This window comes from Nerophis lumbriciformis, linkage group LG15 (assembly GCF_033978685.3).
Source record: "Nerophis lumbriciformis linkage group LG15, RoL_Nlum_v2.1, whole genome shotgun sequence".
Classification (NCBI taxonomy): domain Eukaryota; kingdom Metazoa; phylum Chordata; class Actinopteri; order Syngnathiformes; family Syngnathidae; genus Nerophis; species Nerophis lumbriciformis.
The window spans coordinates 15,349,851-15,363,626 of NC_084562.2; the positions used below are offsets into that span (position 1 = coordinate 15,349,851).

General features: G+C 36.4%; 1 protein-coding gene across 1 annotated transcript in view; it reads left to right on the forward strand.

Moving 5' to 3' along the window:
- The first annotated feature begins 3,205 nt into the window (after positions 1-3,205).
- Positions 3,206-13,776, forward strand: part of lrp4 (low density lipoprotein receptor-related protein 4) — a 274,670-nt gene continuing 264,099 nt past the window's right edge. Inside the window, exon 1 of the mRNA XM_061974802.2 lies at positions 3,206-3,456. Coding sequence (XP_061830786.2) covers positions 3,411-3,456 — 46 coding nt within the window. The 5' untranslated portion in view covers positions 3,206-3,410. The remainder of the gene's footprint in view (positions 3,457-13,776) is intronic.

The following is a 13,776-nucleotide window of genomic DNA, read 5'->3' on the forward strand; positions in this document are numbered from 1 at the left end:
GCATTAAAGTGCTGGAGTCTTCATCCTTAGTAGGCAAGCTGCTACCATGGTGACCCGTCTTTGTGACGGTCACATACTCCTCTTCCTTTTTTTCAGCTGCAACTATTTATACATGTGTGCTTCTTCTTGTTTAATGAGTGGATGATGTAAAAAAAAACAACAAAAAAACACTTTCTTCATCCACTGATTTAAAAAAAAAAAAGCTTATACATTTTAGGTCGGGGGTCACCAACCCGTCGATCGCAATCTACCAGTCGATCTTTGGGACCCTACCGGTCGATTGCAAACATTTTAGAAATTGTTTTATCAAAAAGACATCAGTACGTCATCAGATGTTGTTCCTGGGATCTGTTGGAACCACTCTCCCAGTTTGGGGGCTACTGCTTCGAGCACCCCCACTACCACAGGGACCACGCTAGCCTATATATATATATATATATATATATATATATATATATATATATATATATATATATATATATGTATATATATATATATATATATATATATATATACACATATATACACACATATATATATATATATAGTCGAGGTTACTGGGGTTTATCCGTTATACAGTGCTCAATACCGGGGTAGAGCGGAATATATGTATAATAAACTTTTCTGAAGAGCTTATAAACTCCCCTGAAGAGCAGGGAAACATGCGAAACAGGCTATAGGGATTAAATAGCCTCTGTGTTTTTTCTTGACCTATATATATATATATATATATATATATATATATATATATATATATATATATATATATATATATATATATATATATACTTAGACTTAGACTTAGACTTCCTTTTTATTGTCATTCAAATTTGAACTTTACAGCACAGATAAGAACCAAATTTTGTTACATAAGCTCATGGTAGTGCAGGATAAAAAAGCAATAAGGTGCATATATAAATAAATAAATATATATAAATAATATATAAATATATATATAAAATAAATATATGTATATATATATATAAATATATATATATATATATATATATATATATATATATATATATATATATATATATATATATATATATATATATATATATACATATATATAAATAAATAAATAGATTACTGTACAGATACTTTTTCACATGTGTCCACGTTTATAGATGTATGTTATATTGTCTTTTTTATTCCAGCGAGTTAATCCATTTTGGGGGGAGTTGAGGGGATAATTTAATTATGATGCGGTCAAGAGTCTTACGGCCTGAGGGAAGAAGCTGTTACAGAACCTGGAGGTTCTGCTTCGGAGGCTGCGGAACCTTTTTCGAGAGTCCAGCAGTGAAAACAGTCCTTGGTGGGGGTGGGAGGAGTCTTTGCAGATTTTCTGAGCCCTGGTCAGGCAGCGGCTTTTTGCGATCTCCTGGATAGATCATTGATCTCATTGTCATTACATATGGGATAGAACAGTGTTTCTTAACCATAGGGCTTGTAAAGAACATAATGTCATGGCTGTCTTGAGTTTCCAATAATATCTACAACTCTTATTTTTTTGTGATAGAGTGATTAGAGCACATACTTGTTGGTCACAAAAAATATTCATGAATTTTGGTCCTTTTATGAATTTATTATGGGTCTACTGAAAATGTGACCAAATCTGCTGGGTCAAAAGTATACATACAGCAATGTTAATATTTGGTTACATGTCCTCCGAGCATATTGCAGGGTATTGTGGCCAAACAGCTCAATTGTTGTTTCATCTGACATCACATGGACAAAGATTAGACCTTCTGGAGGAAAGTTCTGTGGTCAGTTGAAACAAACATTTTGCTGTTTGGCCACAATACCCAGCAATATGTTTGGAGGAGAAAAGGTGAGGCCTTTAAACCCAGGAACACCATCCCTACCATCCAGCATGTGGTGATAGTATTATGCTTTGGCCCTGTTTTACTGCCAATGGAACTGGTGCTTTACAGAGAGTAAATGGGACAATGAAAAAGGAGGATTACCTCCAATTTCTTCAGGACAACCTATAATCATCAGCCCGGACGTTGGGTCTTGGGCGCAGTCGGGTGTTCCAACAGGACAGTGACCCCAAACACATGTCAAAAGTGGTAAAGGAATGGCTAAATCAGGCTAGAATTAAGATTTTAGAATGGCCCTCCCAAAAGTCCTGACTTAAACGTGTGGACAATACTGAAGAAACAAGTCCATGTCAGAAAACTAACACATTGAGCTGAACTGCACCAATTTTGTCAAGAGGAGTGGTCAAAAATTCAACCAGAAGCTTGCCAGAAGCTTGTGGATGGCTACCAAAAGCGCTTTATTGCAGTGAAACTTGCCAAGGGACATGTAACCAAATATTAACATTGCTGTATGTCACATTTTCAGTAGACCCATAATAAATTAATAAAAGAACCAAACTTCATAAATGTTTTTTGTGACCAACAAATATGTGCTCCAATCCCTCTATCACAAAAAAAAGAAATAAGAGTTGTAGAAATTATTGGAAATTCAAGACAGCCATGACATTATGTTCTTTACAAGTGTATGTACACTTTCAACCACGACTCTACATATATTTAAATTATTATGATCCAAACCTCATAACTTCTACCTTTGACTGTTTTGTTGATTAAAAAAACAAGTTTACTTCTAAAAAATAAATAAAAAAAATAAAATAAAATAAAAATATGTATATATATATATATATATATATATATATATATATGTATATATATATATATATATATATATATATATATATATATTTATATATATATATATATATATATATATATATATATATATATATATATATACATATATATATATAATAAGCCAGTATTTTGAACGGCTCTTTGAAAAGAACGGTTCCTTAAAAGAGCCATAAATCCCATCTCTACCGCGGATCGATACTAAAATTGACCGAACCCCTCAATTCTAATGCCAACCAGAGCAGCCACTGAGGTGCAGTCCACCTCCTGCCGGATAGGGGAGAAATCTCAACCCGGGGAAATAAAGCAATAAAAACAAGACTTTAATGACATGTTTTGTTTCATTTTATTTCATAAAGAATATTAAAGTCGATGTTTTTCTAAATAACATGACTTTTAGCAGGTCTAACTTAAACAGAACGCAGAAATCTCACCCTCGCACACCCCCCTAGCTGGCTTTTGGTACAGTCTACAGCGCCTTTTGCTGACTCCGGGCTCCGCGAGTGGATCACAACACGCCGGAGAGACAAACTGTCCGCTTCTAACTTCACTTTTTCACCCCGGCTATGTGTTTTTAAAGCAGGCGCAGGAGGTGTCGGGTGAGGAAGAAAAAAAACAAACAAATCATGGTTGTAGGTTAATGCCGGAGCGTCTGCCTGAACCACGTATTTAAAAGGAGAGACGAGGCACCAGAGGAACCCCGGGGAAGAGACGAGCCAAGCCGGGTCCAAGATGCTGTTTGGCGCACTGATAACTTTGCTGCTCAGCCTGGGTGCAGGTAGGAGGATTATTGCTGCAAAAATAACGAAATGTGTTTATATTGAAAAGTGGGGATATTTCTGCATTCTGCAAAAGTGAGTGAAATATATTTCACTTTTTCAACACTCCCATTTTTACCCAATTTCATTCATTATTGCTCTTAATTGATTTATGCCACTGATTAACTTTTGTACGTTGTGTGCCATGAGAAGAATCAGAATCAGCTTTATTGGCCAAGTATGTTTAACACACAAATAATTGGACTTGGTCTGTGCTCTTTTGGTCAATGAAAAAAAAAAAAAAAGATTAAGTAAAAATATATCAACAACTACTTAAATAACTTACAGTATATGTGCAAGAATAATAAATAACATTGCAGGGGTGAATAGAGCGAAGCAAAAAAAAAAATAATTATTAAGTGAGCATGAGTTGGCACAGGTGACATTTCATCAGATTGATTGTATTTGTTTAAAAAAATACTTTTGACTTGTGGTGCACTTACATTTGCTGCAGGGATAGTCAACTAACTGGGGGCCACATTTCCAGAAAGCTAAGGATCAAAAATCTCCCTTCACATTTAGTATTACCTTGTATATTTGGAAAAAACAGCAAGAAACACAATGAGAAAAAGCCAAAATGTTGAGATCAGCTAATAATAACGACACAAAGCTTTGTCTTTAAAAAAAAAAAAAAAAAAAGTTATATATACGTATATATATATAATGTGTATATATATGTATGTATGTATGTATGCATATATAATGTGTGTGTGTGTGTGTGTATATATATATATATATATATATATACATATACATACAGGCAGCACGGTGGCAGAGGGGTTAGTGCATCTGCCTCACAATACGAAGGTCCTGAGTAGTCTTGGGTTCAATCCCGGGCTCGGGATCTTTCTGTGTGGAGTTTGCATGTTCTCCCCGTGACTGTGTGGGTTCCCTCCGGGTACTCCGGCTTCCTCCCACTTCCAAAGACATGCACCTGGGGGTAGGTTGATTGGCAACACTAAATTGGCCCTAGTGTGTGAATGTGAGTGTGAATGTTGTCTGTCTATCTGTGTTGGCCCTGCGATGAGGTGGCGACTTGTCCAGGGTGTACCCCGCCTTCCGCCCGATTGTAGCTGAGATAGGCTCCAGCGCCCCCCGCGACCCCAAAAAGGGAATAAGCGGTAGAAAATGGATGGATGGATGGATGGATATATACATACACACACGCACATTTCGTATGTATGTGTGTGGATCTATGCTATGCGCATGCCCAGAGGCTACTTTTTACTTTAAAATTTTTTTTTTATATAAACCTTTATTTACAAACTGCAATATTTACAAACAGCTGAGAAACAATAATCAAAATAAGTATGGTGCCAGTATGCTGTTTTTTTTTCAATAAATACTGGAAAGGATAGAAATTTAGTTTGTCTCTTTTATCCGATTATTAATCGACAGATTAATCGATTATCAAATTAGTTGTTAGTTGCAGCCCTAATATATATATATATATATATATATATATATATATATATATATATATATATATATATATATATATATATATATATATATATATATATATATATATATATATATATATATATATATATATATATATATATATATGTGTGTGTGTATATATATGTATGTATGTATGTATATGTGTATATATATATATATATATATGTTTGTATATGTGTATATATATATATATATATGTACATATATGCGTGTGTGTATGTATATGTAAATATATCACACATTTTATATATATATATATACACACATATTATATATGTATATGTGTATGTATATTTATATATATGTGTATATATATGTATGTATGTACATATATTATTTTTGATCTCATTGTCAATACATATGGGATAGGACAGTGTTTCTTAACCATAGGGCAGGGGCCCATTGTTGAGCCGTGTGAGCCCCATAGTGGGCTGCCAAAAAATATCTGTTTCTCAGCTTTGGTCAGTGGTACTGAGTTGTAATACGCTTTTCAACCACTTGTGGCAGTAATGACAATCACAAACAAACAGAAGAAGTCTGGCGCTAAAATCATCTTATGTTGATTGTTCCATTGTCAATATTTATTGTAAGTCATAGTTTAATGTACGTATGATATTGTCTGTTAATGTGTGTTTTTTTTTGTGCCTACCTTGACGGATGAAATTTATATCATATTTAGTTAGATCAGGGGGCCCAAAAATCTCCCTTCACAGTTAGTATTATCTGGTATATTCGGAAAAAACAGCACCTCCTAAAGTGGAATTTTGATTTTGGTCTATTTATTTTGTCAGAGTTAAGGAAGTCTCTCACAAGTTTTTCAAACTGAAAACCAGTTGAATAACCCAAATGATAAAAAAAAAAGTGAGGTCCTGAAATGGAACCTTGTGGAACACTACTAGTTTAACTAACTCACTACTGACTGCATCCGAAGTAAACAAGCGACAGCTGCACCCTAGTTGCATAAACCACATTACGAAAACACTGCCAAAAAGGAGAGGGCTTTAAGGGGTGCCGTGCGGATCCCAGTGTTCTTTGTTTGCAAGCAAGGTTAAAATTTCAATGCAAGAGACTGCCAATGTGCTTATAGTGGTCCAAGTTTTTCTATAAAACATGAGCACTCGCGTGTTTTTTTTAAGGAATTTCCTGCAAAAATGGTTGTCTCCCAAGTTTTGAACTGGCCTCAATCTCATCTGAGGCCAGTTTTAGGGTTGCCAGTGAAATAGCACACTCTAAATCGGAATGAACAACGGATTATGAGAGCTATACATGCATTTTTCTCTACAGTCCATGCATTTAACGGAGAGTTCTGCAAGTGAAAGCGCTTATTTTTAGACGCGGATTAAATAAAGGGGTTTCTACTGATTGCAGGTGAACTGGCGTGTTTATCTATGATAACCTACATCCTGTCCCCCCTTCCCCTGCACTCAGCCGCTCTTGCACTAGTGATTTCAACCCCCCCTTCCCTATGTTTTCTCTAACACCTTGTATTTACAACATGTCAGAACAGCCGCTGGAATGCACGGACCCTACTGAAGCGTATTTCCCTAAGAGCGCACAACAGGGTTAGCGTCCCACATTGACGCATGGACGCGCACACCCATGCTGTGCCCTCTTGACATGACCTTAAAAATATACCAGACAGGAAGGCAAAAGTCACACCTGTAATTGGCTACTTGGACTTCAAATGGAGGTTGCTGGGATTGTTTCTGTTTGCTAAATGTCACCGCGAGACTGTCTTCAAAATGTCAACCAGATAGATCCGATATCCAATTGAAAACAAAAGGTCCCTTGGACGATCCACATTGTCTGTGTTGGTGGGTTAGTCATCCCCTCAGATGTAGTTATCAATGTTTCCCTGCCTCCGTGCCCTTTTTATCCGCGACATGTTTTTATCATAGCGCCGTTCTGCCATGAAGCAATTAAGTCTGCTGGACCGCGGATCTTTTATTCTGTTGTCGTCTGCTGCACTTCAATGTAATTTTCTCCCATCATGTGTTTTCTTTTGTGAAATGACATGTAGTTCAGATGCTGTGGGTTTTAAACGGTCAGTAACTGGATGGCGCTGGGTTCCATTTTCCAGTTCAGGAGCTTAAAATTTTTGCTATTTTCATGCCAGTAAATCCAAATGTATCATTTCCCCATTCCAGAGTTATATTTTTGTGACGACGGAAATGCTTTTGAAACGTTTAAAAGATGAGTTTGGACTGATGCTCGACATCACAATGGGTGACATGTTCAGGGTTCGTACGGGTGCTTAAAAACCTTGAAAATGCTTGGATTTTAATGTTGTGTTTTTCAAGTTTTGAAAAATGCTTGAATTTTGGGTTAAGTGCTTGTTAATGCTTGGAAATGTTCATCATATTTCTCGGCAGTCTGACTCAATAGTGTCATGTCTGTGTAATCATGTTTTGTTTAGTTATTGGACTCTTTAGTTTCTGGCTTTTCACTCCCTTGTCTTGTTTCCATGATTACCCATTAGTTTCACCTGTTCCACGTTTGGACTCATTGTGCACTCTTGTTTGTCACCATAGCAACCCATTAGTTTTCACCTGTCACGTCACGCACCTGTTTCACGTTTTGAGTCACGCACCTGTTTTCGTTAATCATGTCTGTAGTATTTAAGTTCATTGTTTTCAGTTTGTCTTTCTGGTGACATCTCACATTTATGCTCTGTCCATTCCTGACACTTGTTTTCATGTCCATCCTTCATGCTACTATTTTTGTCCAAGCCAAGTAAGTTTTTGTTTATTAATGCTATAGTCTTTTGGTTTCATAGTTTGTTCTCCGCCACTGTGCGCGCCTTTCGTTTGTACTTTTTTTTGGTATAGTCTTTTGGTTTCATAGTTTGTTCTCCGCCACTGTGCGCGCTTTTCGTTTGTACTTTTTTTGGATGTATTAAATAAATCATGTACTCACATTCCCGTCTCGCCCGAGCCAACTTTCCGTTGCATTCCGGAAAAGCAAACACCCAGGACCAAGTCATGACAAATAGGCTGATTATAAAAATGGAAAAAAAATCTAATAAATATCCTTAAAAATAAAAGCTACACGCTTGATCTCTTGTCTTTGCACGAGCCCTTACATTAGGTTGTTGTCATGCCAGAGCCGTATATAGACTGGTATATACGGCTCTGTGTCGCCCCCAAGAGGACAGTGGTGCATCGGTTCATCATGCCGGGAGGTTGTCGTTTTAATGAACATTGGATGGAAAATGAGAAATACAAACTTTGGATAAAACGTGGACCAAATCCACGTGGAGCCTGCTGCAAAGTATGCAAAAATGAAATCCAGCTTTTCGCAAGGGGTCAGCGCTAGATTACATGTTAATTACGGACACTTATTACAAGCTATGAAAGGAAAAAAGTAGAGATGTCGGCCGATAATATCGGCAGGCCGATATTATCGGCCGATAAATGCGTTAAAATGTAATATCGGAAATTATCGGTATCGTTTTTTTATTATTGGTATCGGTCTTTTTTATTTTTATTTTTTTTTAATTAAATCAACATAAAAAACACAAGATACACTTACAATTAGTGCACCAACCCAAAATACCTTCCTCCCCCATTTACACTCATTCACACAAAAGGGTTGTTTCTTTCTGTTATTAATATTCTGGTTCCTACATTATATATCAATATATATCAATACAGTCTGCAGGGATGCAGTCCGTAAGCACACATGATTGTGCATGCTGCTGGTCCACTACTAGTACTAACCTTTAACAGTTAATTTTACTAATTTTCATTAATTACTAGTTTCAATGTAACTGTTTTTCTATTGTTTTACTTTCTTTTTTATTCAAGAAAATGTTTTTAATTTATTTATCTTATTTAATTTTTTTTTAAAGTACCTTATCTTCACCATACCTGGTTGTCCAAATTAGGCATACTAATGTGTTAATTCCATGACTGTATATATCGGTTGATTATCGGTATCGGTTGATATCGGTATCGGTAATTAAAAAGTTGGACAATATCGGATATCGGCAAAAAGCCATTATCGGACATCCCTAGAAAAAAGCGAGCGTTTGTCAATGATACATTACAATGTTAAGAACTTCCCTAAACTAAAAATCGATTTGTTATCATAGCCACAGTTAAAGGCTAGATATGCTTAATGAAAGGTGACTGAGGTGTTGTGAAACAAACAAAATAGTTTCCTTTAATTTATTATCCTTATTAATGTGGAACAGTTTTGTTAATAAATGAGTGAAATTTACATTTTGAGGGTGTGTGTATTTATATCACATTATGCAGTTTACAAGCACAAATACGGTGTGAATCAATCCGTGCTGTTCGATGTCATTGAGTGCTGTAAGTAAGAAAAAGAACAAGAAATTTGAAAAACAACACAAATGGAGACACGTTTGCAAACACCAAGGACATTGAATAGTCTACAGAAACACTGCTTCATTTTCTATGCCCCATTCAGTTAATGATAACTGCTGGTTCAATGTTAGGCTTAGGTTTTAGCAGATTTTCTGTATTTTTCCTACAGACAGCATTTGGTGACCTCAAACAACAAGGCTATGGATTGATTCACACTGGTTTTCCGCTTTTTGAAGGGTACTGGAAAAACTGGAAAATTGTTCTTGAAAGTCCTTAAAAAGTGCTTGAATTTGGCCATGGAAAAGGTGTACGAACCCTGCATGTTGACAAAGCATTGATATCAAAGGTAAAATGTAAACATTCCAAGACTTGTAACCTATATTCATAACAGGGCTGCAACGATTGATCGATTAATTTCAATCAAGCCATCAAAGTGTATTTATATAGTCCTTAATCACAAGTGTCTTAAAGGCTGCACAAGCCGTAACGACATCCTCTGCTTAGATCCCACGTCAGAGTAAGAAAAAACTCAACCCAATGGGATACGATGAGAAACCTTGAATTTGATTAATCGATTAGAAAAAAAGCTTTGATTAATCGTTAGTTATACATATTGATACACATCCGGTCTACATGAAATACCTGGAATGTGAACAGGGTACCCGCAGGGTCTAAAAAAACCCTTAAAAAGTATAAAATCCAATCATTTGAATTTGTATCAAAATCTCATACAAAGTCTTAAATGTGACTATAAAAGGTTTTAAAAATGTTATAGCGTGCAGCGTTTGTGAACATTTCTGTAAAAGTGAAACAAAAATCAGTTTCAAAGGATGACAAAAGGGATCAACTTTTACTTTTTTTTTTTTTCAGTACGGATGTGTAATGGATCAATATTTTTTCCCCCAATATGGTCTTAAAAAAGACTTAAATTTAACTTGTTGAAACCTGCGGAGACCCTATTTAAATACGTTGTTTCAACGGCCTTTGCAATGCAGAGCCCCTTAAAAGCGCTGGTGTGTGCGGATCATTTTTTAATAATGCAATGCAATACAATGTGCATATATTGGAAAAAATGAGCAGAAGTAGAACAATGTTTGTGTAGTTGACCTATTTTCCCTAAAATACACATTAAGGCTTTAAAGTGTGTTTTATTCAATTACTCGATTTATTCAAACAAACTAATTGATAGAGTACTAAAATAATCGATAGCTGCATCTCTAAGTCGTATTGCATTGAAATACTGATCAGTGGTACAATATATTGATCCCTGACATTCTTGCTCTTCATTGTTCTGAGATTTCTATGAAAAAACAGTTATTATTAATTCTCTATAACGAGAGTCGGATATAGTTTGTTACGTCCTGCATCGGTGATGACCCCGCAATGTATTATTCTGCTTGCGTTGTGTGTGTTTGTGTCTCTCATCATCCGTGTGAGGTCATGATGCCTTCCTTGATGCGTCTAGTGGCCTTACGGTAATTGGCCGAGTTTGACTAATGGCATTTTGGAGAGTGGAGTATACACTTTAATGAGGCACTCTGGGACGGGATGATCATCTCAACCTCTGCTTCCCACCCCCAAAGCCTATTTTACCTATCAAGTGTTAATTGGACTCACAGTTTGACCCAGAAGCTGTGTTCCCCTTCCTCTGAAGGCACATCTTTGCACTGAGTCATAGACTTTAAAGTAAATTAGAATTGACAGACACAGGCGTGGGATGAAATGTGTGATATTCTTTTGGGGGGGGAAAAGGGAACAGAATTCAACTAAGACAGTGCTTCAGTACCAATCTGACAACCAGGCGGTGTTCCAAAATTTCTCTTCTTGGATGGATGATTTTTTTCTTTTTCTTTTCTTATTAGCCAAGCAACGAGGACGAAAGTACACGGTGTGGTGTCAAAATAATACAAAGAGAAGATGTGACTTGCAGCACGTTGCCATATGAAGATATTGTCGAAGCACACTCTGTCTTTCTAGATGTCTTAGGAACACACTGTCTGAAATCTTCACAATAACTTTTTATGTTGTCATTTTTTGTTTGCGTTCTTTGCATTGTTTTTCTTATGTGACCCACTTTGAGTAATTGGTTGTTTTCACTTAATAAGGCTTCTTAAAATGTTCATTATGGACGGTTAAGGATTAAGTACTTATTTCATCATGATTTAGGGATGTCCCGATCCGGGTTTTTGCACTTCCGATCCGATACCGATATTGTTTTTGCACTTCCGATACGATACCGATACTGGCCTATCCGAGCATGTATTAAAGTTTAAATTTATTTAGCCTACTTAGTTGTCAGAATCATGTTGAAAAGGGTTTTAGTACTCTTGATAACAACTAGCCAGCTAGATAGACTAAAAAACTCCTTTGTCCCACACGCCATTAGACTGTACAACTCCTCTCTGGGGGGGGTACTAGGATGACAGGGGATGCAAAACAATAACAGTGCAATACTTTTTCATAACATGGTCACTACTGCCTAGTTTCTTTGTCATATTCCGATTTTACTGTTATATTTGTATTCTCATTGTTGCTTTTTATTTTTATTCTGTTGTAATATTTTTCTATTTTGTTTCCATTTATACCCCCATTATTTACTTTTTACGTTTTATTTTTTAAATTTGATCTCAATTTTGTACACTGCTGCTGGAATTTAAATTTTCCTGAGGGAACTCTCCAGAAGGAATCAATAAAGTACTATCTATCTATCTATCTATCTATCTATCTATCTTTTTTTTTTTCTTTCTTTCTTTCTTTCTTTCTTTCTTTCTTTCTTTTTCTTTCTTTCTTTTTCTTTTTCTTTTTCTTTCTTTCTTTTTCTTTCTTTTTTCTTTCTTTCTTCTTTCTTTTTTCTTTCTTTCTTTTTCTTTCTTTTTTCTTTCTTTCTTTCTATTTTTCTTTCTTTCTTTCTTTCTCTTTTTTTCTTTCTTTCTTTCTTTCTTTCTTTCTTTCTTTCTTTCTTTCTTTCTTTTTCTTTCTTTCTTTGTTGGCTAAGTCCAATCATCACATTGATCAGTTCCACTCATCTGGGACCATATGGTTCCACAACTGTCTCGCTATAGTAGCCTTTTGAAAAAAAAATAACTTGCAGATGTAGAATTGCCTACCCAGCAATCCCTAAAATGTGTATTTATGACTTTGTTTTGCAAAATAGCCCCAGCACCCCATTAGATTAAGTGCCATAGTTATTTAGCTGGCATTAATGGCCCTGCAATGTTGATGTCTACTTATAAAAGACAGACAGATTTATTACTTGCCACTAGTTGATTTTAGTCCAGATTCCACACTGCAAGCCATATTTTCTTTAGGCAAGAAAAGGTCGCTTTGGAGGATGTGGACTGCGGCCCTCACTCAGTGTCTATGAATCACTATTCCTTTTCATCTGGCAGCGTTTGGTTACAGTGTGTCCTTTTTGTTGATGCCTAACTTCTTCCGGGCCTTGAAGAGCCTGAGGTGGGTAAATACTTCATTAGCTATTTCTGCAGCGTTGCAATTACAAAGACTTCAATGTTACACCGCTGAGCTAATAAAGACTGAGCGAAATGAAGACGAGGAAACGACACCCCCGTGTAGAATTTTAGAAAGCGTGCTGCCCTTCTGTTACCGAGTATGTTCGACGCAGTCTTTGTTGGACTTTTCCCAGACATGTCGATTTAGATCTGCAACCTTCTTCTGCTTTTTTTTTTTACTGGCAAGTAATTGCAATGGCACCTTGAACAAGTTGTGCAAAAGTGTAAAGTAGATGTGTGTGATTTATTTCCATTTCCGCCTGAGGTAAAACTCCTATTTGGTATTGCTACTTATGTTCATGTCAGGCAGGCTTTTGCATTCGCTTGGGGGAAGACGGAGTGAGCCACCTGATACCCCCTCTGTGCTTTGTTTGTCCCAGCTCAAGGGATGGAATTGCACCTCCAAGGTGGCAATGAAAGTGACCTATGATTATTTGATTCCCCCTAATATTTTCTTATGGATTAATGTCTTTTTCAAACGGCGACCCCCCCCCCTCCCATTGACATTCCTCTGCTCATGTTCCTTTACCTTCCTATAAATCACAAAAGTCGCTCCCATTAGTACGACGACCTTCTCTACATAAGACCTTTAGGCTCTCTTTTTGGGGCCGTTTCTGATTCCAGAACATGATGCCATCGCCGAGGGGCCAATTTCAATTATGTTTGCTGTGATATATGTCACAGATGACAGGTTTAAGAGCGTGCAAGCAAAAATCAAAGTGAACCCCCAGCGACCTGGTGTGTCTACACAGACAAGTAGGCATGTAACAGCCGAACACACCATGTCTTTGTCTAGAATTTTAATTTAGTGTGACTTGAATTTTGTTTTTAATTAAAGGGGAACATTATCACCAGACCTATGTAAGCGTCAATATATACCTTGATGTTGCAGAAAAAAGACCATATATTTTTTTAACCGATTTCCGAACTCTAAATGGGTGAATTTTGGTGAATTAAACGCCTTTCTATTATTCGC